Source organism: Dendrobates tinctorius, unplaced genomic scaffold (assembly GCF_039654945.1).
Source record: "Dendrobates tinctorius isolate UK_male_01 unplaced genomic scaffold, ASM3965494v1 ptg000004l, whole genome shotgun sequence".
Classification (NCBI taxonomy): Eukaryota; Metazoa; Chordata; class Amphibia; order Anura; family Dendrobatidae; genus Dendrobates; species Dendrobates tinctorius.
In genome coordinates this window covers 27,209,951-27,237,258 of record NW_027361672.1, presented here as the reverse complement: position 1 = coordinate 27,237,258, position 27,308 = coordinate 27,209,951, and the positions used below count along the sequence as shown (strand labels likewise).

At 43.3% G+C, this 27,308-nt stretch overlaps 1 protein-coding gene across 2 annotated transcripts in view; it reads left to right on the top strand.

The window, feature by feature from the left end:
* ZNF407 (zinc finger protein 407) overlaps window positions 1-27,308 on the top strand; it is a 740,003-nt gene that overhangs the window by 533,143 nt on the left and 179,552 nt on the right. For both annotated transcript variants that reach the window (XM_073566596.1, XM_073566602.1), the window contains exon 8: window positions 13,248-13,426. In XM_073566596.1, the coding sequence (XP_073422697.1) occupies window positions 13,248-13,426 (179 nt within the window). The remainder of the gene's footprint in view (window positions 1-13,247; window positions 13,427-27,308) is intronic.

Sequence of the window (27,308 nt, the reverse complement as noted above, 5' to 3'; positions counted from 1 at the left end):
ACCCTTGTGTACCATGGGGAGGCAATAAAAGGTTGACATTACCGGATGTTTAGGTACCAAAAATTCTTTTTCATCCTTACCAAGGGCACCACCTGAGAAACCAGCATCTACCAATGATCTAAGTTCTTCAGTGTACTGCCCCATAGGATTTCTATCCAAAATCTCATAATCACCTCTGTTATCAAGCAAAGCCAAACACATTGTGTGATAATCATCACTGTCCATTATCACGACATTTCCCCCTGTATCAGAGGGTTTTATAGTGATATACTTTTCAGGTTTGTAAAGGCACTCCATCTCGTTTTGGACAGATTGTACTTGCCCCTTTGAGGGGTTTTTTGGACAATTTTGTTACATCGTCTGTGACTAGATTCAGGAAAATATTGATGGACCTCATGTCACCCGTTGCAGGTGGCATCTTAGAGCTCTTATTTTTCAGTTTTGTAAAGGGACCCAGTCCTTCAGCATTTGGATCAGGATCACTTAAATGATATAAAAAGTGCACATCATGTAGAAGGTCACCAGGTATACCCAATTCACCACATTCCCTCTTTTCTTCTCTCAAAAAATGTTTTTTCTATTTTAACCATTTAGCAAAAAGATTGAGATCTTTCACCACTTCGAAGGTATCCATATTAGAAGTGGGTACAAAAGATAACCTTCGTTTTAATAAACTTTCTTCTTCTAAATTTAAAGGTCTAGACAATAAATTAATAATCTGATGGCCTACGTTAGATTGTGGGGAACAGTACGGTTTCTGAGGGGGTAATTTAGTTCTAAAAAACTTATCTTGGGGGGGTCCGTCTCTTAGTACCTCATCCTCTACTTTTAACACGGCCTCCTTGAGGGGTCTAGTTTCCAAAATAGGGTCACTTGTGGGGGGTTTCTACTGTTTTTGGCACATCAAGGGCTCTGCAAATGCAACATGACCCCCGCAGACCATTCCGTCAAAGTCTGCATTCCAAAACGGCACTACTTCCTTTTCGAGTGGTCCCCCCACATTTGGGGTACTAGGGTACCCAGGACAAATTGGACAATAACTTTTGGGGTCCAATTTTTCCTGTTACCCTTGTGAAAATAAAACATTGCGGGCCAAACAATCATTTTTGTGGAAAAAATGATTTTTTATTTTCACGGCTCTGCGCTATAAACTTTAGTGAAACACTTGGGGGTTCAAAGTTCTCACATCACATCTAGATAAGTTCCTTGGAAGGTCTAGTTTACAAGATGGGGTCACATGTGATGTGGAGGAGCTCCAATGTTTAGGCACACAGGGGCTCTCCATACGCAACATTGTGTCCACTAACAATTGGAGCTAATTTTCCATTCAAAAAGTCAAATAGTGTTCCTTCCCTTCCGAGCCCTGCTGTGCGCCTAAACAGTGGTTTATGACCACATATGAGATATTGGTGTACTCAGGAGAAATTGCCCAACAAATTTTAGGATCCAATTTATCCTGTCGCCCATGTGAAAGTGAAAAAATTGATGCTAAAAGAAAATTTTTGTGATCATTTTTATGGATCAATTTGTGAAGCACCTAGGGGTTTAAAGTGCTCACTATGCATCTAGTTAATTTCCTTGGGGGGTCTAGTTTCCAAAATGGGGTCACTTGCGGAGGAGCTCCAATGTTTAGGCACAAAGGGGCTCTCCATAACGATTGTAGCTAATTTTCCATTCAAAAAGTCAAATGGCCCGAGCCCTGCTGTGCGCCCAAACAGTGGTTTATGACCACATATGAGGTATTGGTATGCTCAGGAGAAATTGGCCAACAAATTTTAGGATCCATTTTATCCTCTTGCCCATGTGCAAATGAAAAAATTGATGTTAAAAGAACATTTTTGTTGAAAAATGAAAATGTCCATTTTTTTCTTCCACGTTGCTTTAGTTCCTGTGAAGCACCTGAAGGGTTAATAATCTTCTTGAATGTAGTTTTGAGTAGCTTGAGGGGTGCAGTTTTTAGAATGGTGTCACTTTTGAGTATTTTCTGCCATATAGACACCTCAAAGTGACTTCAAATGTGAGGCGGTCCCTAAAAAAAATGGTTTTGTAAATTTTGTTGTAAAAATTAGAAATCGCTGATCAACTTCTAACCCTTATAACTTCCTAACAAAAAAAATTTTGTTTCCAAAATTGTACTGATGTAAAGTAGATATGTGGGAAATGTTATTTATTAACTATTTTGTGTCACATAACTCTGGTTTAACAAAATAAAAATTTAAAATTTGGAAAATTGAAAAATTTTCACCAAATTTCCAATTTTTTTCACAAATAAATGCAAAAATTATCGACCTAAATTTACCACTAACATGAAGCCCAATATATCACGAAAAAACAATCTCAGAATCGCTAGGATCCGTTGAAGCGTTCCTGAGTTATTACCTCATAAATGAACACTGGTCAGAATTGCAAAAAATGGCCAGATCATTAAGGTCAAAATAGGCTGGGTCGTGAAGGGGTTAATCTGTATAGGATTTAAAGAAATCCACACATTCAGAAGTATAGATCTTATTTTCAGTCACAAATCTGCCACATGTTAAGATAACCTTTTATTCATCAAATTCCCCACCCCCTGGAGAACATTTAAATATATTCTCTACTGTAAGTATTTTTGATTTTTCTGTCACTTTCTAGCTATTCGTTGTCATCTCAAATCCATCAACTGACTTTAACAGTTATACGTGTTACTTTACTAATAGAAATGTTGTTTGAAATTACACTCATTGATTTATCCCATAACTGTCTAAAAAAAAAATGCTGTGATATAACACACATGTGAGATTACTTCCTTTCAGTTTTATTCAGTATTTGTCTTGTGAAATCCATTTGGAATGAGGAATTGCGTCTTGTAAGGTTGTTCACACCTTGTCTTTTTACCCTGCTGTAAATGGTGAAATCACATTGTTGACTGTTATTAAATTAATCAATTACTGTCAGATTATTACAAAACCTCAAAAATCCACATAGTAGGAGGGCATATTGACACCACCACCGGCAGTTTTAATTTAATAATGTAAAATCACTAACCCTAACTATCCCTAACCCCTAACCCTTACCACTAACCCCAACCCTAACTAACCATAACCCTACTAACCCTAACCCCTAACCCTACTAACCATAACCCCTAACCCTAATAACCTTAACCCCACTAACCATAAGCATAATCCTAACCCTAACAAACCCTTACCCTAAACCCTAACCCCTAACCATAACCCTACTAATCCTAACCCTACTAACCATAACCCTAACCCCTAACCCTACTAACCATAAGCATAACCGTAACACTTACCCTAACCCTACTAACCCTAATCCTAACCCCTAACCATAGCCATACTAATCCTAACCCTTAACCCCACTAACCATAACCCCTAACCCTAATAACCCTAACCCTGCTAACCATAAGCATAACCCTAACTAACCCTACTAACCATAACCCTAACTAACCCTAACCCTAGTAACCCTAACCCCTTACCCTACTAACCATAAACCCTACCCCAACTAATCCTAACCCAAAGAAAAAACACCGCTGTTAAGAAGATGGCGACTAGTTTTCCTGCTACAGCTTTCGCTCTGTGCATTTTTCTAGCGATTTTTTTTGCTCCTCTGCAAACTCCTTCCCCATTATGCTGAGGTGTTTCCCCTCCATTTTATCCATTATATAACACTGTAGTGGTCATTTTGTAATTCCAATTTTTTTCTCCCAATGACTTGCATTGATATCGGAAATTCCGATATCCAATATTTTCCAATATCAGAAATCGGAATTCCGATACGATATTGGGTAATATCGCTCATTCCTACTCAGGAAGAATCATTCGTTAAACTGATTTTTCTAAATCAATCTAAAGACTGCTTTCTAATCCCACCAAGGACAACATCTGCAAGGAGTTTGTATGATTTCTCCGTGCTTTTGTGGATTTCTTTTGGGTTCAAGCTCTACTACATTGCAACAATATTGCAGCCCTGGCTGCCTGTGAGATGGAAGCTGAAGCTGAGAGGAACCTGTAGATTTGTCAGTTATAATCTCACACCGCTCTGCAGTGAGATCTGGGAGCAGAGAGCCGCCATTACACATCACACTGGTAACTCCACCTTTCATATAAAATAAGCTCTGGAGGCAGAGTTATATTCCGCTGAGCTTAGAAGAGGTAATTTACATAAAGTGATAAAACATGATTTCTCAACAACAAGGCATCTGATATTAGACATACAGTAGGACTTTTTTCAGCATTCTATAACCTGTATTCCCATATTAATAGTTTAGATAGGTCAAATGTAGTGACAGATTCCCTTTAAAGTGTTTTCCTATAATGTATTGCTTGTCACACTTTAGAAGTCCTCCTTTTACTTCATTCTGCAGTCACATCTTCACTAAACACCAGTTCCATTAGTGGCCAAACATTACTAACCCATAACATTGTCCATTATTTTTGACCAATATCGTGATATGCTTTATATCGTAAACCCTTTCCTTCCTTCCCCAAATTGTTCTTTTCCCATCATTCTGGCACAAATGTACAAGTGTAGTTTCATATCTCTATTAATGATGTGCGAGTATACTCGTTACTCAAGATTTCCTAAGCATGCTTGGGTGATCTCCGAGTATTTTGGCGTGCTAGGAGATTTAGTTTCTGTCGCCGTAGCTGCATGATTTGCGGCTGCTAGTCAGCCTGAGTACATGTGAGGAATGCCTGTTTGTTAGGAAATCCTCAAATGTATTCAGGCTGTCTAGCAGCCGCAAATCATGCAGCTACGGCGACAGAAGCGAAGTCTCCAAGCACATCCAAAGACTCGGAGGACACCCGAGCATGCTCGGGAAATGTCGAGTAATGAGTATACTCGCTCATCACTAATCTCTGTCAATTCTTGTTCTAGAACTGCACAACTTTTTTATGTGTTTACTAGCAAGATTAAATCAGTCCTGCTTGGTGTTGCTGAGCTCACCAGTGCATTCCTTCCTTTTTTTTTTTAGGCCCCCTTCGCACATCCTGATTTTACCAGTGCAGGGCCCTGTAGGTTTGGATTTCTTTTTCCCTTAATAAAAAAGACTTTCATTTAAAAACTGCATTTTGTGATTACTTGTGTTTTCTTAGTCTAATATGTACATTTGTTTTGTGATCTGAAACATTTAGGTGTGACAGACATGCAAAAGAATAGGAAATCTGGAAGGGGGCAAAAACTTTTTCACACTACTGTATGTAATCCATGTGTAGTATGTATTGTCATCTGTGCTGCTGGAAAAAGAAACGTGTGCAGCCCCATAAATTATAATGGGTGTGCGTGTGTACATATCTCCAGTATGTGTGAAAACTGACACCACACATATCGTAAACACCGATGTGTGAAGGGGATCTTAAAAAGTATTAAATTGTTGAATTGGACACACATTTTAGAGTTTTCATGAACCACTACCAAATATATAATCAACCCTAAGGCTACATTCACACATTGGTGTGAATTGTCCATGTGCTGTTCTATTTTTTTCTCAGGCAGCCCACAGGCTTGAGTGTCATGGATCCATACACAATCCATGAAAGTCACAGATCGGGTGTGAGATCCATGAGACTAAAGCCCCCGTCACACATAGCGATCTCGCTAGCGAGATCGCTGCTGAGTCACAAGTTTTGTGATGCAACAGCGATCTCACCAGCGAGATCGCTGTGTGTGACACTGACCAGCCACCGGCCCCCCTGCCGGTTATCGCTGATCATCCTGGAATGGCTAGGACATTTTTTTGATCGCTGGTCTCCCGCTGGCCAGCACGCATCGCTGCGTGTGACAGGCGGAATACCAGCGAGCTGGCGCTGGTAACTAAGGTAAACACAGGGTTTCTAAGCGTCGCGCAGCACTTAGAAACCCCATGTGTACCTTAGTTACCAGCGCGCTGGTGCAGGGAGCTGGTAACCAAGGTACACATTGGGTTTCTTAGGCTAGTTTCACACTAGCTTATTTTCCACGCAGCGCTCGGCGCTGCTAAGCCCCGCCCCCAGCCGGCTCCCTGCCCGCCCCATCCGGTCATCGCAGCCTACTATTGCACACGGCTGCATGCGATCTGCGCACCCTATCTTTAGCATAGGGTGCGCATATCATGCGCTAGTAGGATTTTAGCATGCGCTGCACACTTTTGAAGGTGCGCCGGTGTGCGCCGAACGCACCTTGTTGCATTTTGGCACGCTCGGTGCACCTTCAAAAGTGCGCAGCACACGCTACAATCCTACTAGCGCACAGCCAGCGCACGATCGGTGCACCCTATGCTAAAGATAGGGTGCGCAGATCACATGCAGCCGTGTGCGATAGTAGGCGGCGATGACCGGATGGGGCGGCAGGGAGCCGGCAGGGGGCGGGGCTTAGCGGCGCCGAGCTATGCGTGGAAAAAAGCTAGTGTGAAACTAGCCTAAGAAACCCAATGTGTACCTTGGTTACCAGCTCCCTGCACAGCGCGCTGGTAACTAAGGTACACAGTGGGTAACTAAGCGACGTGAGTCGCTTGTTACCCCCCGTGTCACTGGTGCTGATCCCTGGTGAAGCTGCCTGTTTGGCAGCTCACCAGCGATCCTGACAAGGTCATATCGTTGTCGGGATCACTGGTGCATCGCTATGTGTGACTGGGCCCTTAGATCCGTGTTTGTGGATCAGACTCTGCCATACAAGTCAATGGGAATCTGTAAAACACCAATCAATTCCGAATTATTTTGTTCTGCTTTCCATGTCTCATGGATCCATTTGCTTAGTTATCAATTTGAACGTAATTTGAATACAAAAATTAAAACCTTTCAGAGGTTTGTTTTATTGGCTTACCATGAGAATAAACACATCCCTTTAGAGTAAAAAAAAACAGATTTAGAAAGAAAAACAAGAATGCAATATTGATGAAACTAGCATTCAACTCTGATGATACCTGGGAAATAAAATGGTCCAATTTCTCACAGATGTGTGAATATGGCCTTAGAATCAACGCCAGTCTTTTTTTCTTATTCCTTTTCTTCACAGCTTATCATTTTTAGACTAAAAGCTGATTACATTTATTGTTATACAGTATATATTTTATTTCATGTATAATGTGTATATTCTTAAGCCAATCTAACACTGAAGTCTAACCCTTAAGTATTCCATAACACAAAATACATTCAGAATAAAGCATATATTTCATATTTGGGATAAAACAAATATTAAAGTAAAATGTACCCATCTCATACACAGTTTTCTGGATAACACAGGCACCACTGGGAGACTGCCAGTTCTTAAAACTTTTTTGTTTTGTTTTGCTTGACATAGAAAAATGACCACCTGCTTCTTTTTGACAGTGAACCAGTCATTAAGGAACAACTGATATTTGCAACAAAGAAGTGTTCTCCACTCCTTACCTTACCCGATTTAGGTGCAAGCAAAACACACACATTAAATGTTTTGAATCTAGTCCTTTTAACAATAATTTGCCAGGTAGATTTTATGTATTCAGTAAATCTATAAAATATGGTTATCTAGACTAGATTATTTGGTTTTCTAGTTGAACTGCCCAGGGGCGGACACAGACTGTAGTGGGCCCCTGCGCAAGAAATTTTTGGCCCCCCCCCACGCCCTTCATAGGCAACAAAGTTGAGGCTATGCAGGGCTGGATATAATATCTGTAGGGTGCTGCTGGGCTGTATTTATTATTTGCCAGTTGCAGCCTCCAAATTATATATACAGGCCAGCACAGCCTCTAAATAACATATATAGCCCACTAGCCCAGCATTGACTCTAGTTGTTAATATATACAGCCCAGCACAGCCTCCAAATAAAATATGGTATTCAGCCCAGCATAGTCTTCAGTTTATATGTACAGCCTAGCACAGCATCCAAATAACATATACAGCCCAGCATAGCCTCCAGTTAATATATACAGTCCAGCAACAGCCTTCAGGTAATTTATACAGCCCAGCACGGCATCCAGTTAATATATACAGCCCAGCACAGCCTTCAGGTAATATATACAGCCCAGCACAGCCTTCAGGTAATATATACAGCCCACCACAGCCTCCAGGTGATATATACAGCCCAGCATAGCCTCCACTCCAGGTAATATATGCAGCCCAGCACAGTCTCCAGTTAATATATACAGCCCAGCACAGCCTTCAGGTAATATATACAGCCCACCACAGCCTTCAAGTAATATTTACACCGCAGCATAGCCTCTAAATAACATATATAGCCCAAGACAGCCTGCAAGTGATATGGGCACCCCATTTCCCTTTGTTTCATAATGCTCTCCCCCATATGCAGTCTACTTTTGGCATAGTGCTTCTCGCCCTATGTGGCCCCCCCAGTTTATGCTGCTTCTCTCTATGTGGCCCCCCCAGTTTCTGCTGCTTCTCCCCCTATGTGGGCCCGCCCGATTCATGTTTCTTCTCCCCCCATGAGCCACCCCATTCATGAGCAGCCAAGCATCTCCCCCAGGGGCCCACCCCATTCATGAGCAGCCATGCTTCTCCCCAGGGGCCCCCCCATTCATGAACAGCCAAGGCCATGCTTCTCCCCAGGCAGGGGCCCCCCTTCCATGAGCAGCCAGACCATGCTTCTCCCCAGACCAGGGGCCCCCCATTCATGAGCAGCCAGGCCATGCTTCTCCCCAGGCCAGGGGCCCCCCATTCATGAGCAGCCAGGTCATGCTTCAGTTCTCCCCCAGGACAAAGCCCCACAAAAATCATGCCTGCCATGCTTCAGTTCTCCCCCAGGAGCCCCACAAAATCATTCCTACCACGGTCCCAGTCCCTCAGTCCTGCTCAGCTCTGGTACTCTTACCTGGAGCAGGCAGGGCAGGCCAGACCAAGAGGATCCATCCACTGTCCGCACATTCCTGAACTGCAGCATTTAGTTATGGGGCACGGCACACAGTGACTTCACAGACACTCACTGACGCTGGCGCTGCGGCTGCAGCCACTGGCCGGCTGGCGCCACACGCACAGTGAGTGACAGTCTGTCTCCTCTTCTCCTCCCCCACAGTGGCAGCGCAGCACATCACTGACGCTGATCTCACCTCAGGGCTGGCTCCTCTGCATCGGCGCCCGCACTCAGGACGAGCTCCCGCACACCTCCTGCAGCGCTGCTCTCCTCCTTGCACCTCGGCTCCATGGCGCTCCACATGGTAAATTTGATTAGGTAAATAATTAGCATACCTTCCAACTTTTGAAGAAGGGAAAGAGGGACAAAGGCTGTGACGCAAGTTGTAGGCCACGCCCCCGACCACACCCATTTCTCAACTAGTCACACCCATGTCCATGCCCAGCCCCACCCATTTAGCACTTGTGATCACACTTACTGCTATTAGGGGCATAGTGGCTGGCATTATGGGCACAGTGGCTGGTACTTTGTGCACACTGACTGGTACTAAGTAAAAGAAAGAAAGAAAACAGAGAGAAAAAAGAAAATAGAGAAAGAAAGAGTGATAGAGAAAGGAAAAACAGAAGAACAGAGAGAAAGAAGAAAGAACAGAGAGCGAAAGAAAGAAAAGAGAAAGAAAGAGGGGAAAGAAAAAACAGAGAGCGAAAGAAAGAACAGAGAGAGAGAAAGAAAAGGAAATAAAGAAAGAACAAAGAAAAAGAAAGAAAGAAAGAAAGAAAACACAGAGAGAAAGAAAGTGGGGACAGAAAAAAAGAACAGAGAGAGAAAGAAAGAACAGAAGAAAGAGGGGAAAGAAAAAAAGAAAGAACAGAGAGAAAACAGAGAGAAAGAGGGGAAAGAAAGAACCGAGAAAGAAAGAAAGAAAGAAGGGACAGAAAAAAAGAACAGAGGGAGAGCGAAAGAAAGAAATAGGGGAAAGAAGGAATAGAGAGAGAGAAAGAAAAAAGAAAAAAAGAAAAAACAGAGAAAGAAAGAGGGGAAAGAAAGAATAGAGCGATAGAGAGAAAGAGGGGAATAAAGAACAGAGATAGAAAGAAAGAGAGAAAAAGATGAAAGAAAGAACAGAGAGAAAGATAGTAAGAGGGGAAGGAAAGAACAGAGAGACAGAGAAAGAACAGAGAGAGAGAAAGAAGTAAAGAAAGAAAGAACAGAGATAAAGAGGGGAAAGAAAGAACAGAGGGAGAGAAGGAAAGAACAGAGAGAGAGAAAGATTAGAGAGAGAAAGAAAAAGAGAGGGAAAGACAGAAGAGAGAAAGAAAGAACAGAGAAAGAAACAGAGAGAGAAAGAAATAAAGAAAGATTCTATAAAGATACTATAGCAGCCCAGCTCCCATTGTAATACCCACCTGAGCCTCCCGGTGCAGGACATATCATGATCCGCTCACATGGCCGGCATCCCTGATTGCAAGGCGATCCTGCTGTATGCACTGTTGGAGGAGGACATGGTGATGGATCTGAAGCATTCCTGGTTCCGTCACAATCTCTTCATGAAATTACCTCATTTCCGGTCAGCTTCCAGCACATGACTTCCGGTGGAACGTCATGTGCGAGTTTTAAAGTGCTCCTCAGGGCTCTGCCGTGTACTCCTGTGTCCGTGGGAAAAGCCCACTTTGTATGCCTCGTACACACTTGGCTCCGCTCTGTACATCTAGTACATATATGGCTCCATTCCGTACACACACGGCTCCGCATACCCCATACACATGCAGCTCTGCTCCGTACACCAAGTACACACACGACTCCGCTCCGTACACCTTGCACACGCGCTGCTCCGCACACCTTGTACATGTGCAGCTCCGCTCCATACACACGTGACTCTGCTCCATGCACCCCGTACACATGCGGCTCCGCTCCATACGCCCCATACCCGCGCTGCTCCGCTCTGTACACCTCGTACACATGCGGCTCCACTCTGTACACCTTGTACACATGCATTCCGCTAATTACACCTCATACACGCGTGGCTCCGCTCCGTACACCTCATACATGCGTGGCTCTGCTCCGTACACTTCGTACATGCGCGACTCCGCTCTGTACACCTCATATACACGTGGCTCTGCTCCGTACACCTCGTACACGCACAGCTCCACTCCATACACCTCATACACACGCGCCTCTGCTCCGTACACCTCGTACACACACTGCTCCGCTCCGTACACCTCATACACACACGGCTTCATACACCTCGTACACACAGCTCCGCTGCGTACACCTCGTACACGCGCAGCTCCACTCTGTACACCTCATACACATGCGGCTCTGCTCCGCTCTGTACACCTCGAACACACACGGCTCTGCTACATCCACACTGTAAAACCCTCCTGACCCCACACAGAAACTTTACCTCATCCAGCACCATGACAACCAGCACAGCACAGTCCTGCAGAGTGCAGACACGACCCCTGATCATGTGACCCCTGACTCCTCCCCTCACAGGTCTTCTGCGCACAGAACACACACAGCCCAGCCACATCATTGCAGGCTGCAGTGCATTTATCTGGGACGGCGTCGGCGAGCATGGCGTCAGAGGATGGGGGGCGTGGCGGCTCAGTGCAATGCGAGAAAAATAGCTTCCCGGGCAGGAGGGGGGTGTCAAAAACGGGACTGTCCCACGGGAATCAGGACGGTTGTAACTTGGGAGCCATGAATTAGCCATGCGGTGCTGGAGGGGCCCCCTCTCCCCCGGGGCCCCCGTTCAATGAATGGGCTGCACGGGCGGTAGGTCAGCCCCTAGAACTGCCATATTTTATATTACTGGCCATCTTCTTTTAGAACACTTTTCAATGCAATTTTGTGTGGTCGTCTCAAAGAGGTTTCATTGTAATTCTGATCCACTGTAATTCTGTACCGAATGTACTAAAGTGCTCATGAAGGCAGCAACTTTTTAAAAAAGAAGCTGATGGCTGCAGGAGCATATTTTCTCATCTTCAACCAACAGCTTTAACCAGTCATAGCCACCCACCCAATTCACCTACAATGGACTCTTTAGGTCAGATGTAGCATAATGAATAACTTTCTAGGTAATGCGTGAACAACCCAGATCCTCCAACCTGAGGTCACTTATCTTTCACACATGCTTCTCCAAAAGTTGTAATAAAATATATGGTCATGGGGTGTCTTCATAAAACAATCCAAAGGCCAGGTCAGTGGTACCTGGAGGCTAAACAGTTGGCTCTCGAATCTCTAACTTTAACTCTAGCTCTAACTGCACGGATGATGATGTGCCAACTTTGACAAATAAAAAGCCATGTTGGGGAATGCTGGAAGACAAGAGATGATTTGCGGGATTCTAGTTTTGCCACCAGCTACCACTGATCTGGATGCTGAGCCAGAGTCACGCGAATCGATTCGCTAATCTCTCTAGACAGTGCCTTGAAAAAGTGTTCATACACCATGAACTTTTCTACATTTTTTCACCCATATAAGTAAGTTTTATTTCATTGGGATTTTATGTGATATACTAACACTAAGTAGCAAGTATTTGTGAAATGCAAAGGAAATGATACATGGTTTTCTAAATATTAAAAAATACATGAGAATTGTGACGTGCATTTGTATTCAGCCCCCCAGAGTCAATACTTTTTGTAGGACCACCTTTTGCTGCAATTACTGCTGCAAGACTCTTGGGGTATGTCTCTACCAGCTTTGCAAATAAGCTCTAGCTCAGTGAGATTGGCTGGAGTGCTTGTGAACAGCAATTTTCAAGTCTTGCCACAGATTCTCAATGATATTTAGGTCTGGACTTTGACTGAGCCCTTCAAATCACAAGAATATGCTTTGACCATTTATTGTAGCTTTGGCAGTATGTTTATAGGGTCGTTGTCATGCTGAAAGGTGAATCAACAACCCAGTATAAAGTGTTTTACAGCTTCTGACAGGTTTTCCTTCAGGATTGCCCTGTATTTAGCTTCAGCCATCCTCCCATAATCTGTGACCAGCTTCCTTGTCCCTGCTGAAGAAAACCATCCCCACAGCATTATGCTGCCACCACCTTGTTTGACAGTGAGGTTGGTGTTTTCCAGGTGATGTACAGTGTTACTTCACCACCACACATAATGCTTGGCATTGAGCCCAAAAATTTCTACTTTGGTTCCATCTGACCATATTACCTTCTTCCACATGCCATGTAAGTGACATAGCTAGAATGTGAAAGAAAATGCTCTGATCATATATGACCAAAGTAGAATGTTTTGGGCTAATAGTAAAGTCATGGGATAAATGATTGCACTGGTGTGGCTTCGGGAAATATACATCTAACCCAATAAGTCCACAGTGTTTGATGATATGACACATCGATTGGTAAATATCACAAAAATCACCTTATGCATAATTGTAATATTTCAACAAAACATATTTCTATTTATCATTAGATCAAACTGCGCTGAAAATGTACGCAAACACATTTTGCACACCGGCAAGCATGAAGGAGTAAAAATGTATAACTGTCCAAAGTGCAATTATGGGACCAATGCCCCAATGGAGTTTCGGAATCATTTAAAGGAACAACATTCAGACATTGAAAATCCAGACCTGGCATACCTTCATGCAGGTAGGCACTTGAAAATGTCTCATTTTTCTTTTTGTTAAATGTCTAATTTTTATTTTGGTGCTAGTCTTGTTTGTTCTTCTAACATAGTGAAACTTTACAGCAGAATATTACAAATACCAAATAATAAGATTTTAAGGAAGCTTTTTAACAGTTTCAATATGTCTTTGAAATAAACCCTTTTCATTATCTTTTAAATTCTCTGCTATCCTCACAATCTCTTCTCAGTAAGGTTATTTTAAAGCTATGCATAAAGCTATGCAAAAGTAGGGCTTATGACTAAGTACATAGGCCAAGGTTGCCAGCTTTCGGACTTGTTATTGTAAAAAGCTGTCGGGGCTACAGGAAAAAAAAAATAACTGTGTATATTCTTTATGTCTATAACTTTACTAGCAGTAATTCTTTGAGCTTTTCCCAGTGGCATTTCATATTCTAGTAGCTGTTTAGAAAGTTATTGAGTAAACTCCAATGAAAACCATACTTTCACATGACAAATCACACCTCTAATCATGATGTCACCGCTGTTACTTGCAGAAAATTAAAGGGCCATGCTCATGTTATTAAATTGGTATAGTTAGCATGAAAAATATAAGTACGTTTGCAATTGACTTGCTTTTTTATTTACTTTCATTCTACTGCTGTGAGATCTTTTATTTTACAGTTTGTTTCCAAGGATATCGACCATCATAGCTTGCCTGAGTGTGCACAGTAATTGCATTCTAGGCTGAGGAGTTAACTCCTGACAGCCCATCCACCTCTTTCCAGCCCTTTTGATTTTTATACAGCTGATAGCTGCTCACCTCCCTCCTTGTTATTAGTCTTGCAGGATCACAACCCCACTTCCCCCACCATCTTCAGTTTCCAGAGCAGTTACCTTAATCATGGCTCTCACAATCCTGAGCCGTGTGCTTGTTCAAAGGCACTATTATCTCTATATGTAAATATAGTGATATCCGTATATACTTCAGAACAATTAAAGGGGTTTTCCACTACTAGACAACCCCTTCTTGATCAAAATGTTTGGCCCTGATAAAATAAAAAAAAATGTGTCAGTGCCATTCCTGCGGTGTCACCACTCATAGTCTCGGGGCTCTCATGCGGTTGTTACATGTGCCCCTGGTGCCCATTTAGCACTGGCGTCATTGTTCCTGCCTTCTGACAAATCGAACAGGAAGAGGAAGACGGGGCTGCAGGTGCTCTCTGACTTCCTCTTCCTGCTTAATTCGCCAGGAGGCGGGGACAGTGATGTCAGCTCTGTTTAGGCTCCAGTGTCACAATAACAGCACATTAGCCCCAGGAGAGCAAGTGCCGAAACTATGAGAATGTCATCAGCACGGGAGGTGAGCAAAAGCTTTATTGTTTATGGGGGCCAAGCGAGGGGTATGACAAGAAGTTGTCCAAGTAGACAACTTCTTTAAGTTAAAAGGTTTGTCCAGTAGTGACTTCTGCTATTCTAACACATTAAAGAGGTTGTCCATTAGTGGACTACCCCAGCTTAGTCAAGTCAATTGTTCCAGCAATGTTGGCTGCAATCAAGGAACGTCCACTCGTCAGCTTCAGCCTTTACGATTTAATCATTGTGGGCGTCCACTCTGATGGAATACTCATGAGCTGCTGCTGAAAAATGGCTACTCATTGGCTGCAGCTGACACATGACACAACATGCCATGTCACAGACAGGAACAGCGGCGTTGTCATCTCTGGAATGGTGCTGCTGCAGAATGTGACTCTACACTGTTTTTGTTTGGCTCTTGGATTAGTTAAGCTTGGGTTGTTCAGTAGTCACTGTAGTAAGATAAGCCACTGATCAGAACTGTTACTCAAGGAGGTGTGTCCACCCCCCAAGCAATCAACACGTGATAGAGACTGCAGAGCTGTGTGCTGATCAAGACACAGCTTGAGAAAACCCCTTTAAAGTTATAAAGTATAAGGCAGAATGTCCCCTGCTAGATAGATAAATGACATAAGACTATTTGCTGTTATTCAACTTTGATACAATTTGCACACTGCCTATGACATGTGTGCTGCTGCACAGGCGCAGTTCACTGCATCTCATGTATTTTCTTGAGCACTCAGTCTACATTTGTGAATAGTATCTTCCCCACTGTTTGAAATGATCTTTATAAATATAGATTCTCCCTGGCCGATATCCTAGGCAAAGTATCATGAAAATATTTTAGCCAGACCTACAGTGCAGACAGTGATTTGGGCAGCCAACATGTCAGGCATAAGCTGAACTAAAGGTAAAATCTAGAATGGAATTGTTGATGTTCGCAAGAGATTTTCCCTTAGGGCTCATACTCACATGCGAGAAACTCGGACGAGTCTCGCACGTCAATACCCGGCACTCGGGACCGGAGTGTGCGGCTCTATGTATTTCTATGCAGCTGAACGCTCCGGTCCGAGTGTCGGTGGCAGTGCCGGATATTGACGTGCGAGACTCGTCCGAGTTTCTCTCATGTGAGTATGAGCCCTTTCAGTCTCTTCCAGTATGTTTTACTTAATTTCAATTATGACTCTTTCCTTATTTGTTAAGGTTCCTTTACACTTTAGATAACAGATCGGCCGACAGCTACTTCTCCCTTGGCCACATACATATGAACACTTGGCTCGGCTGAGCGTTCATCTGTTCTCTGAGAGCAGAGTATGCCACCGCCAATCTAAACTTGCAGTGATTAATCTGCCTGCCGAACGATGGGGTTAAACCTGATTCTTATCATCTTTTATATCATTTGATTGGAAGGCTCTCATACAAATTAGATGGACCTGCTCACCCAGTGAAATCAGTGCAGACTTTTTGCGTTGTGTAAGGGGACCTTTAGAAAAGTCTCTTGACAAACAGCATGTCACAAAGTCCTAGCCTGTTTATCAGCTGTTAAACTGTTTTAGGAATCCTGACAGCAAATGTTCAGTTTCCTTGCAGTGCCTCCACAGGGGAATATAAGCAATGCATGCTTCTTAGTCAAATCAATGCAGGGCCTAGGACAGGTGCGACCGTTCACGAGATGCTTTTTGTAGCCACTCTCCACTCTTGCCGAGAGCGGAGGATCCTAAAGAAGCAACCCTTCTTTATTAACTCAGAATTTCTTAAAGGGAATCTGTCAGCAGGTTTTCCTCTGGAATCTGAAAGCAGCATGATGTAGACACAGAAATCAGTGATGTACCATTTATTTGTCTTCAGTTTTGATAAAATCCCTCTCTTCTCTGTTGTAGATGTAGCAGTGTTATGAATTCTGAGCTATATATAACACCACCCACAACTCTGATTGGCAGCTTCATGTGTACACTGTACAGAGGCGTATCTAGGCTTTCTGGCACCCGGGGCAAGAATTTGGTTCGCCCCCCCCCCCAAAAGTACATATGTGACTTGCACACTTAGCCATGTAGCCACGAGCTGCTCTCCCTAATCCTCTCAATGTTCAGTAAAAAACTGAAAGCAGGATGAGAAGCTCGTTGTCACAAGACCATAACTATGAAAATCGCATATGAGTGAAGTGTCCATGTGATGACTACTGGAACCTGCAGAGCTGAGTCCTGACATTGCAGCTTCTGAATTCTCACAACGAACACCACCCACAACTCTGATTGGCAGCTTCATGTGTACACTGTACAGAGGCGTATCTAGGCTTTCTGGCACCCGGGGCAAGAATTTGGTTCGGCGCCCCCCCCCCAAAAGTACATATGCGACTTGCACACTTAGCCATGTAGCCACGAGCTGCTCTCCCTAATCCTGTCAATGTTCAGTAAAAAACTGAAAGCAGGATGAGAAGCTCGTTGTCACAAGACCATAACTATGAAAATCGCATATAAGTGAAGTGTCCATGTGATGACTACTGGAACCTGCAGAGCTGAGTCCTGACATTGCAGCTTCTGAATTCTCACAACGAATGCACTGCACACATTTAGGATTCTCCCTTGCCAATGTACAGTCATGTCAGCACAAGTATGTGATTTGTATAATTCTGGCCACATTCCGACTAGACGTGCCTGTCCTCGCTCTGTTCATTATCACTGAGTGAGGCCACACATGTCTAGTCAGCATGTGACCGCATGTATGTAAATTACCGGCATGAGAGAATCCTGACAGCGTTCAGTGAGCACTGTGAGAATTCAGAAGTCTGCAGTCACATAGAATGACTGCAGACTCAGCACAAACCTGGACAACCCCTTTAATGTTCCTAACAAATAAAAACATGAGAATTAGTATCACTAATAATATTTACATCTAGGTACCTTATATATGACGTCGTCTCTGCAGTCATTCTCCTTTTCTTCTTCTTGTCCCGACCCCATGATGAGTTTTCTCATCCACATCTCATCTCAGCAGACTTCCATCTTCTCCGGTCTTCTGCAGCAAATCTCCACACGATGCCCTTAAAGATAGAAGTGTCATTATAATGCTCCTAAATAAAAATGTCTGCAATATACTGTCGCCTCACGCTATTCCCCTCCCTCCTCATACTGTCTCCTCTAACATCCCACCTGTTCACTATACTGTCTCCTCATATATTTACCCCCTCACTCTCTATACTGTCTGCTCACACATTCCCCTGACTCCCCATACTGTGTCTGCACACATGCCATCACCCTCACTCCCCATACTGTGCCCACATACATTCACCCGTTCGCACCCCTTACTGTCTGCACCCATCCCCCATACTGCTTCCTCATATATGCCCTCATACATACTCTTCATTTTGTGTCCTCAAATCTCCCCACACACGTTAAATACCATCCCAACTCCAAATCCCCCAATCCCAAATCCACCACACACATTAAGTACCCCCCATCCCCACTCCAAATCCCCCCACACATTAAGTATCCCCCATCCCCACTCAATAATCCCTCGTCCCTACTCCCAAATCCCCCCACACATTAAGTATCCCCCATCCCCACTCAATAATCCCTCGTCCCTACTCCCAAATCCCCCCACACATTAAGTATCCCCCATCCCCACTCAATAATCCCTCGTCCCTACTCCCAAATCCCCCCACACATTATGTACCTCCACTCATTAACCCCCATCCCCACATTAACCCCCATCTCCACTCATTAACCCCCACGCTCATTAACCCCAATCTTCACTCATTAACCCCCCACTCATTAACCCCCATCCCCACATTAACCCCCATCCCCACATTAACCCCAACACTTTAACCCCCACTCATTAACCCCATCCCCACATTAACCCCCACACTTTAACCCCCATCTCCACTCATTAACCCCCATCCCCACATTAACCCCATCTCCACTCAATAACCCCCCACTCATTAACACCCATCCCCACATTAAACCCCATCTCCACTCATTAACCCCCACACTTTAACCCCCACTCATTAACCCCCCGACTCATTAACCCCCATCCCCACTCAATAACCCCCCCCACTCATTAACACCCCCCCATCTCCCATCTTCGGTGGTTCTTCAGCTCCACAGAGGAGCACTCTTACCACCAGCGTTTGCTCTGGGCACCGGGGAGTGACGTCAGCAGCGTGATCACATGACATGATCACGCTGCTGACGTCGCTCTGACCCGGCGGTCTGAGCTTCAATTGTACAGGCGTCTCTATAGAGCTTGACAGCCGTCACAGAGAACAGCCGACTCACAGGATGGGGAGCGGCAGAACGCAGCCGCCGGGGGGAGACACTGCGGACCGCTTCATTAGGCGGCCCGACTGCGCCCCCCTGCTGGCTGTGCCCGGGGCAACTGCCCCGGCTGCCCCCCCCTGGATACGCCTCTGACACTGTACATTGTCAGCAAGCTGCCGTTTATTACACAGATTAGTTGGACTGTCTAGCACGTGATACCTAGTCCTGCAATGTTAATCTCATGCTGATAAAACACTGATTGTATTGAAACTACAAGAAGTGGCTGAGTGAATGACACATCCCTGTAATCAGGCTCTCTGCCCCTTCATTACGCTGTTTTCAGATTAAATATTCAAACCTGTACTTTAACAGAGAATTTAAAAATAGGCTTTTCCAATTTGACAACTCTTTTACGTTGCTATGGACATTATACCTATTGGCATTTTGTGCATGGAGGTTGTTACTACTTAGTTCCTCTGAAAAACTACAAACATGTATGACTCCTGTTTTGCTCAGCGAGTGCATTGTGTGATTTATGTTTTATCAGACTTGGTTGTAAGACATATTACTAGTTTCTGTTAGTATTATTCCTGTTTGCTGATTTGAAAGAAAGATCCACACTAGATCATGACAGCTGCCAATGTGGAGACGTGCACAACATACCCTTATATCCATAAAATAAATCCGAGTTGAGAATTGGGACAGGTAGGCTTCTCGACCTTCTCTTTTCATATACAGTAGAGCAAGGGGACTCGTACAGAAATATAGATATGCTAAGACAAAGCCGTGCCTGAAATAATCATATTATGGAAGGAAATGATTACTGTGAATGATGTGCCTGGTTTGGAGTCCAAAATATTGCCGTATTTCATTATGTTGTGCATTTTTGTGCCCGCACAAGTTCGAAGCCCTCCAAATGAACCTTCAGTGTATTCCTCAATGCCTGATAGAACCAGTGATTTAAGCACACCGTTCTGAGCCTTTTTTGTCAGCATTCGAAATGTTTCAAAGAGATTGACTCTTGTCACAGCTGTTGGTGTCAGACAGCCGCTGTATAAAGCGCATCAACTTGATTGACAGTTTATCATTCACGCTCCTTTGTAAGAAGCTTCACGTTTCGTCTGTGCCTTTCAAGAGAACACCAACCAGTTTGAAAAGTGAAATCTATATTCCATTGAATCCCGAGCATTCACAGAGCTTCCCTTGTAATTGAGAATCAGATATACATTTCTTAAAGCAGATGAATGAGTCAATCAAAGCCAAGTATTGTATATAGAAAGCAGCTGCATTATTGTCTGAATGGCTGTGTTGGTTCTAATTGCAGGCTGATCTTGTCATATTTTGTCAGTTGCGGCACCTCGTAAGTAAATGGGAGGCGGGGGAGTTTAGGAGTAAAAAAGGTGACGTGCACACTGCACTACCGGTAGAAGTGAGGAGTCGCATGGCGTCTCGGAATGATGAAGACTTTAACAGTTAGTATTTATCACACAAGCGGTAAAGTAATGTAATGTTGTCATAATATAAACATATAGTTTTCATTCTTGGTGAATATAGCGTCTCACGCTCCCCCCCTTCCCCACGCAACCCTATTATTTTGTAAAAAATATAAATACAAGTGATGCCGTATGCATGTTGATTGATCCAGCATCTATCTGCGTTTTGTGGACCCTGTGATGCAAAGTTATATAAAGGGTACTCAATCCAATAGAGAACCACACAAAGACCGGAATTGTCCACCATATCAAATCTGCTGGTTTTCTGTTTTGACTTATTCTGGTATTTGGAAATACTTATGGAAAACACTAAGGGCCCTATTTACACTGGTCAATAATTGGGACTGAGCATTCCTTAAACTGATAGTTTCCAGAATATCAGTTTGTCTAAACAGGCCGGCAATCACCTGATGAACGTGGGAAATGATTCTTACAGAAGCATTGTTCTCGGCGGCACATTGTTCTGTGCATGATATGTTCTAACCGCACAGTACGATTGTCCTTACTATCTCTCTGTGTGCATGAGCGTGCCGTCTGCCTGTCTAAACAGGATGACTGCTTTTTCGCTTAAGGGTAAGTGCACACGTAGTTTTTTGGCGGTGCGGATTTTGTAGTAAAATCCGCAGATAAATCCGCAGGACTAAAGCGGTTTTGCCCTGCGGTTTCACACCTCATAATGGATGAGGTGTGAAACCGCAGCGGTTCTGCACAAAAGAATTGACATGCAGCGGATTGTAAACCGCAGCAAATCCGCACGGAAAAATCCGCAGCATGTGCACAGCGGTTTCCAGTTTACCATTGAAAATAATGGTACTGTACAACGCACCTAAATCTGCTGCGGACCCGCAGGGCCAAAACCGCTGCGGATCCGCAGCAGAATCCGCACCGTGTGCACATACCTTAATAGCCTTGGACTGAGGTGCCAAGGGACCACCAGTAACCAACTCCAGGCCTCACTTTTCAAGTACATGCAAAAGTGACATTATCCTCCATCACAACTGTAAGTAACAATGAACTGGGCAGATTGTTACATGAATATGATGCTACCATTGTCTTTACATAGCCATTCAAGTATATTGTCCTAAGTACTGCTTATATAAGAAGGTGGTGGCCCACTTCTGCACAGGGACCCACCGGATGATTCTCCTGTTCTTTTTTGGGCCAGTCCAAGCCTGGGCTTACTTGTACCTGGTGGTTTTGTAACTTTATTGCGCTGTGTGAATTAGCCATTATACACAGTAACCAACTATTAGTTTCTCAACAGACAATTTTCCTTTAGGCTATGTGCACACGTTGCGGAATTCCCGCAGTAACTTCCGCGGGAATTCCGGAATTCCATTCCATGGGAAAATCGCATTTTAAATTCCCGCGATTTTCCCGCAGAAAAACTAGTGATTTGCAAGCGTAATTAGCTTGCAGAATGCTAGCGTTTTCCAAGCGATCTGTAGCTTCGCTTGGAGAACTGATTGACAGGTTGGTCACACTCGTTAAACCAAGTGTTTGACGAGTGTGACCAACTTTTTACTATTGAGGCTGCCTATGCAGCATCAGTAGTAAAAAGATCTAATGTTAAAAATAATTTAAAAAATCGGGTTATATTCACCTTCCGGCGTCCAGCGCAGCCTTCCCGGGCCTCGGCGATGCTCCCGTTCCCAGTAATGCCCTGTGAGACCTTTGATGTCGCGGTCTCGCGATACTGTAGCAATCTCGCGAGGAATAGGGACCGCTACAGTATCGCGAGAACGCAACGTCATCAAAGGTCTCGCGAGGCATTACTGGGAACGGGAGCATCGCTGAGGCCCGGGAAGGCTGTGCGGGATGCCGGAAGGTGAATGTAACCCTATTTTTTATTCTATTTTTTACAGGGATATGGTACCCACAGCCTGGAGGAGAGTCTCCTCTCCTCCACCCCCTGGGTACCATCCACAAATGTCCTGCTTACTTTTCGCAGGGTGGGCACAGCCACATGCGGAAAGTAAGCAGAACAATGCATTCCAATGTGGGCGGAATCCCCGCGATTCTGGAAAATTAATGAGCATGCTGCGGATTTTTCCGTGATGCGATTCTGCCGCGGGAAAATCCGCAGCATTGAGGAATCCCATAGGAATGCATGGGATGCTGTTTTCTTGCATTTTTGCAGCAAAAATGCGCTTCAAAAACTGCTGCGAAAATGCGAAAAAACCGCGACGTCTGAACGCTGCCTTACTGTATGCCCCATTAGGACATATGGACATAATTGAGACTGATCGCTAGCTGAAGACAACTCCTTGTTAGTCAAAGCTAAAAGCTTGTAAGGCTGGATTAACATGTTTGACATTCACCGTCAATATACAGACTGTGATGTTCAGACTGGCAGCGAGCCTCCTGATCAAAGGTCACCAGCCTCCTACATATCTAGAATGGCAGCCATTCACGACCGTGATTGTGAATGACTATTATGTTAAATGCACTTAACAGAGAGGGCTTTTTCTATGGCTTCATCCATATATTGCATATTATACTTCATTTCCAGGGCAATGGCTGCTGCAGTAAAAATATATAGCCTGTCTCTGACTTCTCTGGAGTAAATTTGCTGGTCGGAGGTCTCAGAACCGAATCTGTAGTGATCAGGTAACTTATCTTTGGCCTACTTCAATTGATAAAAGGGGGATGTGTTCATGTGTTACCCTCCTCAACACTTTAGTGCTAAACTGATATAATCATGCTTTTGCAGCTTAAGGATGGTTTGTTTCACCTGCATGGAGAGGTCCTTTGACCGCATGTTTCCTTCACAGCAAAACCTTCCAAATGCAAGCACCACACCTCAAATCAACTCCAGGCCTTTTATCTGCTTAATTGAGAATGACATAACGAAGGGATTGCCCACACCTGTCCATGAAATAGCCTTGGAGTCAATTGTCCAATTACTTTTGGTCCCTTTGAAAACAGGGTGGCACATGTTAAGGAGCTGAAACTCCTAAACCCTTCCTCCAATTTTAATGTGGATACCCTCAAATGAAAGCTGAAAGTCTGAACTTCAACTGCATCTGAATTGTTTTGTTTAAAATTCATTGTGGTAATGTCTAGAACCAAAATTAGAAAAATGTTGTCTCTGGCCAAATATATATGGACCTAACTGTATATAATAGCAAACATTCACTCAATGTTGACTAAAGTGCCCATGGTGGTAGGCCTTTTGATCTTGTCTCACATTACTACTAAATATATAAAGATATTGAACACCTCATTGATGTCACTAACACCAGGCATGGGATGCAACTGAAAAGTAGCAGGGGAAGACGCTAAATTATTAGGTAGCTTTCACACGTCAGTTAAAGAAAACAGTCCAACCACAGCAGGTAAGTGTCTGATGGGCTTAGAAAGTACAGAGAGACATTGGAAGGCACAGTGATCGCATGTGCCTATTGTGGCTAGCATAGGAAACATTGTACATGACATGGGAGGCATAGTGACTGACGCAGGGAGAATTCAGGGTATTTGTTGCTGCCATGGGAGCTCTGACGCCATTATGACTGACTGTGGTTCTCATGTGGGCATTATGGCTGTCTTTGGAGGCATATGGTGAAAATGTATAGATCTTGGGCAACAGACTTTGCATTACCACCTCATAGTTGATCAGGTCGAATGAAAAAGAATGGGATAGTGAGTGAACTAGTGACAAGGTGATGTGCATCCAAAGTTACTGATATACATAGGGAGTGAAGACACAAAGTGATTGTCTATGATAGAAAGGTGTCAGAACACACAGTGCATCACAGCTTGTTGTGTATGGGGCTGCATAGGCATTGACTGGTTAGAGTGCCCATGCTGACCCCGTGCATTGCCTATAGTGGGCATGAGAGCATTAGAACTGTACAAGAGAGCAACGTAAAAATGTACTCTGGTATGATAAATAAATTTCCTTTTACATCAGTCGGTAATACAGATTTGTAACATCATTTTTCATTTAAATGCAGGAATCGTAATCTAAAATACTCTTAATACAGTTTTCCTATATTTGCAAGGATAGTTTTGCAGCAATATCTGCCACTGAGCACCGACTGATGCATTTCTTATGATTAATAATCACAGTTAGGTTCAAATACTAAAGGCCACGCGAAATTAGACTCAAAATCAAGAATGTGGATCAGGCACAAACTCATTATGGATCAAAAGGTTACAGAAATCTATCGTGAATGAGAATGAGCTCCTAGGGACTCTTGTTGACAAAAATCCAAGCTAGAAGGTACATCATGTTTTCAGCTACATATTCCTAGGAAATATTTCACACATGTAGCAGAGCTGATTTTGTCACTGATGTGCTCTTCTTTTGTGCACCATAATAACTTCCACAGTTAAAGGGATATTTTGTATAGTAAAGAACACACCATAATTGTAAACTAAGTGAAGAAGGCACTTGTGAGCTCATGTGTTCTTTCTCATATAGCATTGTGGATTTTTTGCATCCTGGTGGTAATTCGTTCTTAACCTGCCATTGTAATAGTAAGCTAGAGGCTGTCGGTTAAGTAGGAGGAGGTGGCATGGGGTGGGGATTAGAGCTGGAGTGACAGCGACTTCAAATTTACAATTAGTTATTATGCCTAATTTGCATATGAATTCAAACCCTGATTTATCAGTGACAGAGAAACTCACTTATGTAAAGATATTGCTCGACTTGTCTATTAAAGAGCTACATGCATATATAAATAGTTTGGGGGGGTGATATCGTTCTGACAGATTCCTGTTAATGCACCTTAGTTGAATGCAATTTGATTGTAAGCCTTGTATTGAAAGATGCAGAATATACAAGATAAATAAACTTGCAGACTGCAGAAATGATTTTTTTTCTCCTGATTTTTATGATTTGTGTCATCCCAGCTCAGTGGCATCCATGCAGTTTGAATCTTTCATTATGGGTAACCATGCCATTTGTTGGCCAGACTAACGATTCCAGTACAGGCAGACAGGATTTCAGCTTTTTACTTTCCACAAACTACAGGATGGCATGATCACCATTAGCTTTCTCATGGCAACATTTAAACTCCTCTTCCCGCCAAGCTCATCTGTAAGTCCGTGCAGCAGTTATTATACTCCTTTTACTTAAACTGTCTATCTTAATCTATGTAGGTGTAAGGCGGTGGCGGAGACTCTCATCTGCCTCCCCTCTTTCCCTTCCCTGATGTGGCCCCCGTGTGTTGCCCTGACAGTGGGTTATGCCCTGTATATTGCTGTTAGGTATGTTCTAGTGTGTATTAATAATGCTGTGCTGTGTTTGTAATGTCTTAATGTTGTACCATTATATTGTTTATGTATTCGTTAATGTAGGGATAGCAAAGGGTTAATTGGGGATCTAAGCCAGCAGCCTCCAAGCAGATAGGAAGGCCCTGTCTGCAGGTAAGTGCCGCCCAGGGAGTGCCTTCCAAGAGAATTGTAGCTCTCAGGAGTCGACTCGGAGTTACTGCCTTTGTTGCTGGTGCAGTTGATGTGACTAGGGACAGTTCAGGAATTGTACCTTCTTCTCTACACCATCTTTATTAAAAAAGTTGCCACTGTTGGGCCTTACAAAGTGTGACGTGTGGTACATCGAGAGGAAGCCCTTCCAGCATGGAGAGCCGCAGCATGATGGAGATAACCAACTGCCACCTGGGACTGGGATAAGAACTGTCTATTCATGTGCATTATAAACTTCTGTGAAGCACTTGGGTGTTAAAAGTGCTCAAATTACATCTAGATAAGTTCCCTGGGGGGTCTAGTTTCCAAAATGGTATCACTTATGGGAGGTCTCCACTATTTAGGTACATCAGGAGCTCTCTATCGCGATTCCAGCCAATTTTACGTTCAAAACCTCAAATAGTGCTCTTTCCCTTCCGAGCCCTGCCATGCATCTAAAGAGTGGTCCTCCTCCACACATAGGGTATCGACGTACTCAGGAGAAAGAGTACAACAAATATTGTGGTTCATTTTCTCCTGATACCCTTGACAAAGTAGAAAAATTGTGTCCGAAGTCAAATTTTTGTGAAAAAAAAGTTAAATGTTAATTTTTTTCTTCCACATTGCTTCAATTCTTGTGAAGCCACCTGTAAGGTTAATTAATCTTTTGAATGTGGTTTTGAGCACCTTGAGGGGTGCAGTTTTTAGAATCGTGTCTTTTTTGGGTTATTTCTGTCATATAGGCCCCCAAAGTGACAGTGGTCCCTAAAAAATGGTTTTGTAACTTTTGTTGGAAAAATTAGAAATCTCTGGTCAACTTTTAACCCTTTTAACTTCCTAACAAAAAAGAATTATATTTCAAAAATTGTGCTGATGTAAATTAGACATGTGGGAAATGTTATTTATAAACTGTTTTGTGTGACATAACGCTCTGATTTAGGGGTATAAAATTAAAACTTTGAAAATTGTGACATTTTCAAATTTTTTGCCTAATTTACATTTTGTTCACAAATAAACTCAAAAAATTTTGAAGAAATTTTACAACTATCATAAAGTACAATATGTCTCGAAAAAACTTTCTCAGAATCAGTGGGATCGGTTGAATCGTATGAGTTATAGCCATATAAAGTGACAGTGGTCAGATTTTAAAATTAAGGCCTGGTCATTAACCTACAAAGTGGCTTGGTCCTTAAGGGTTTAAAGATCAAAGAGTAATGTTATGGTTCCTTCCTCACCTGACTTATACTATATTAAAAACTTGTGGGTCCTTCTTAAATGGGAGAGTTATAGTGAAGGAAAAGAGTACACCTCTCTGAACTGTGTCTGGAAGTCTGTGTTTCTTGCTGCCTAAAAAGTTGAGTCTCAACAGATTAAAAAAGACACACTCCATGGAT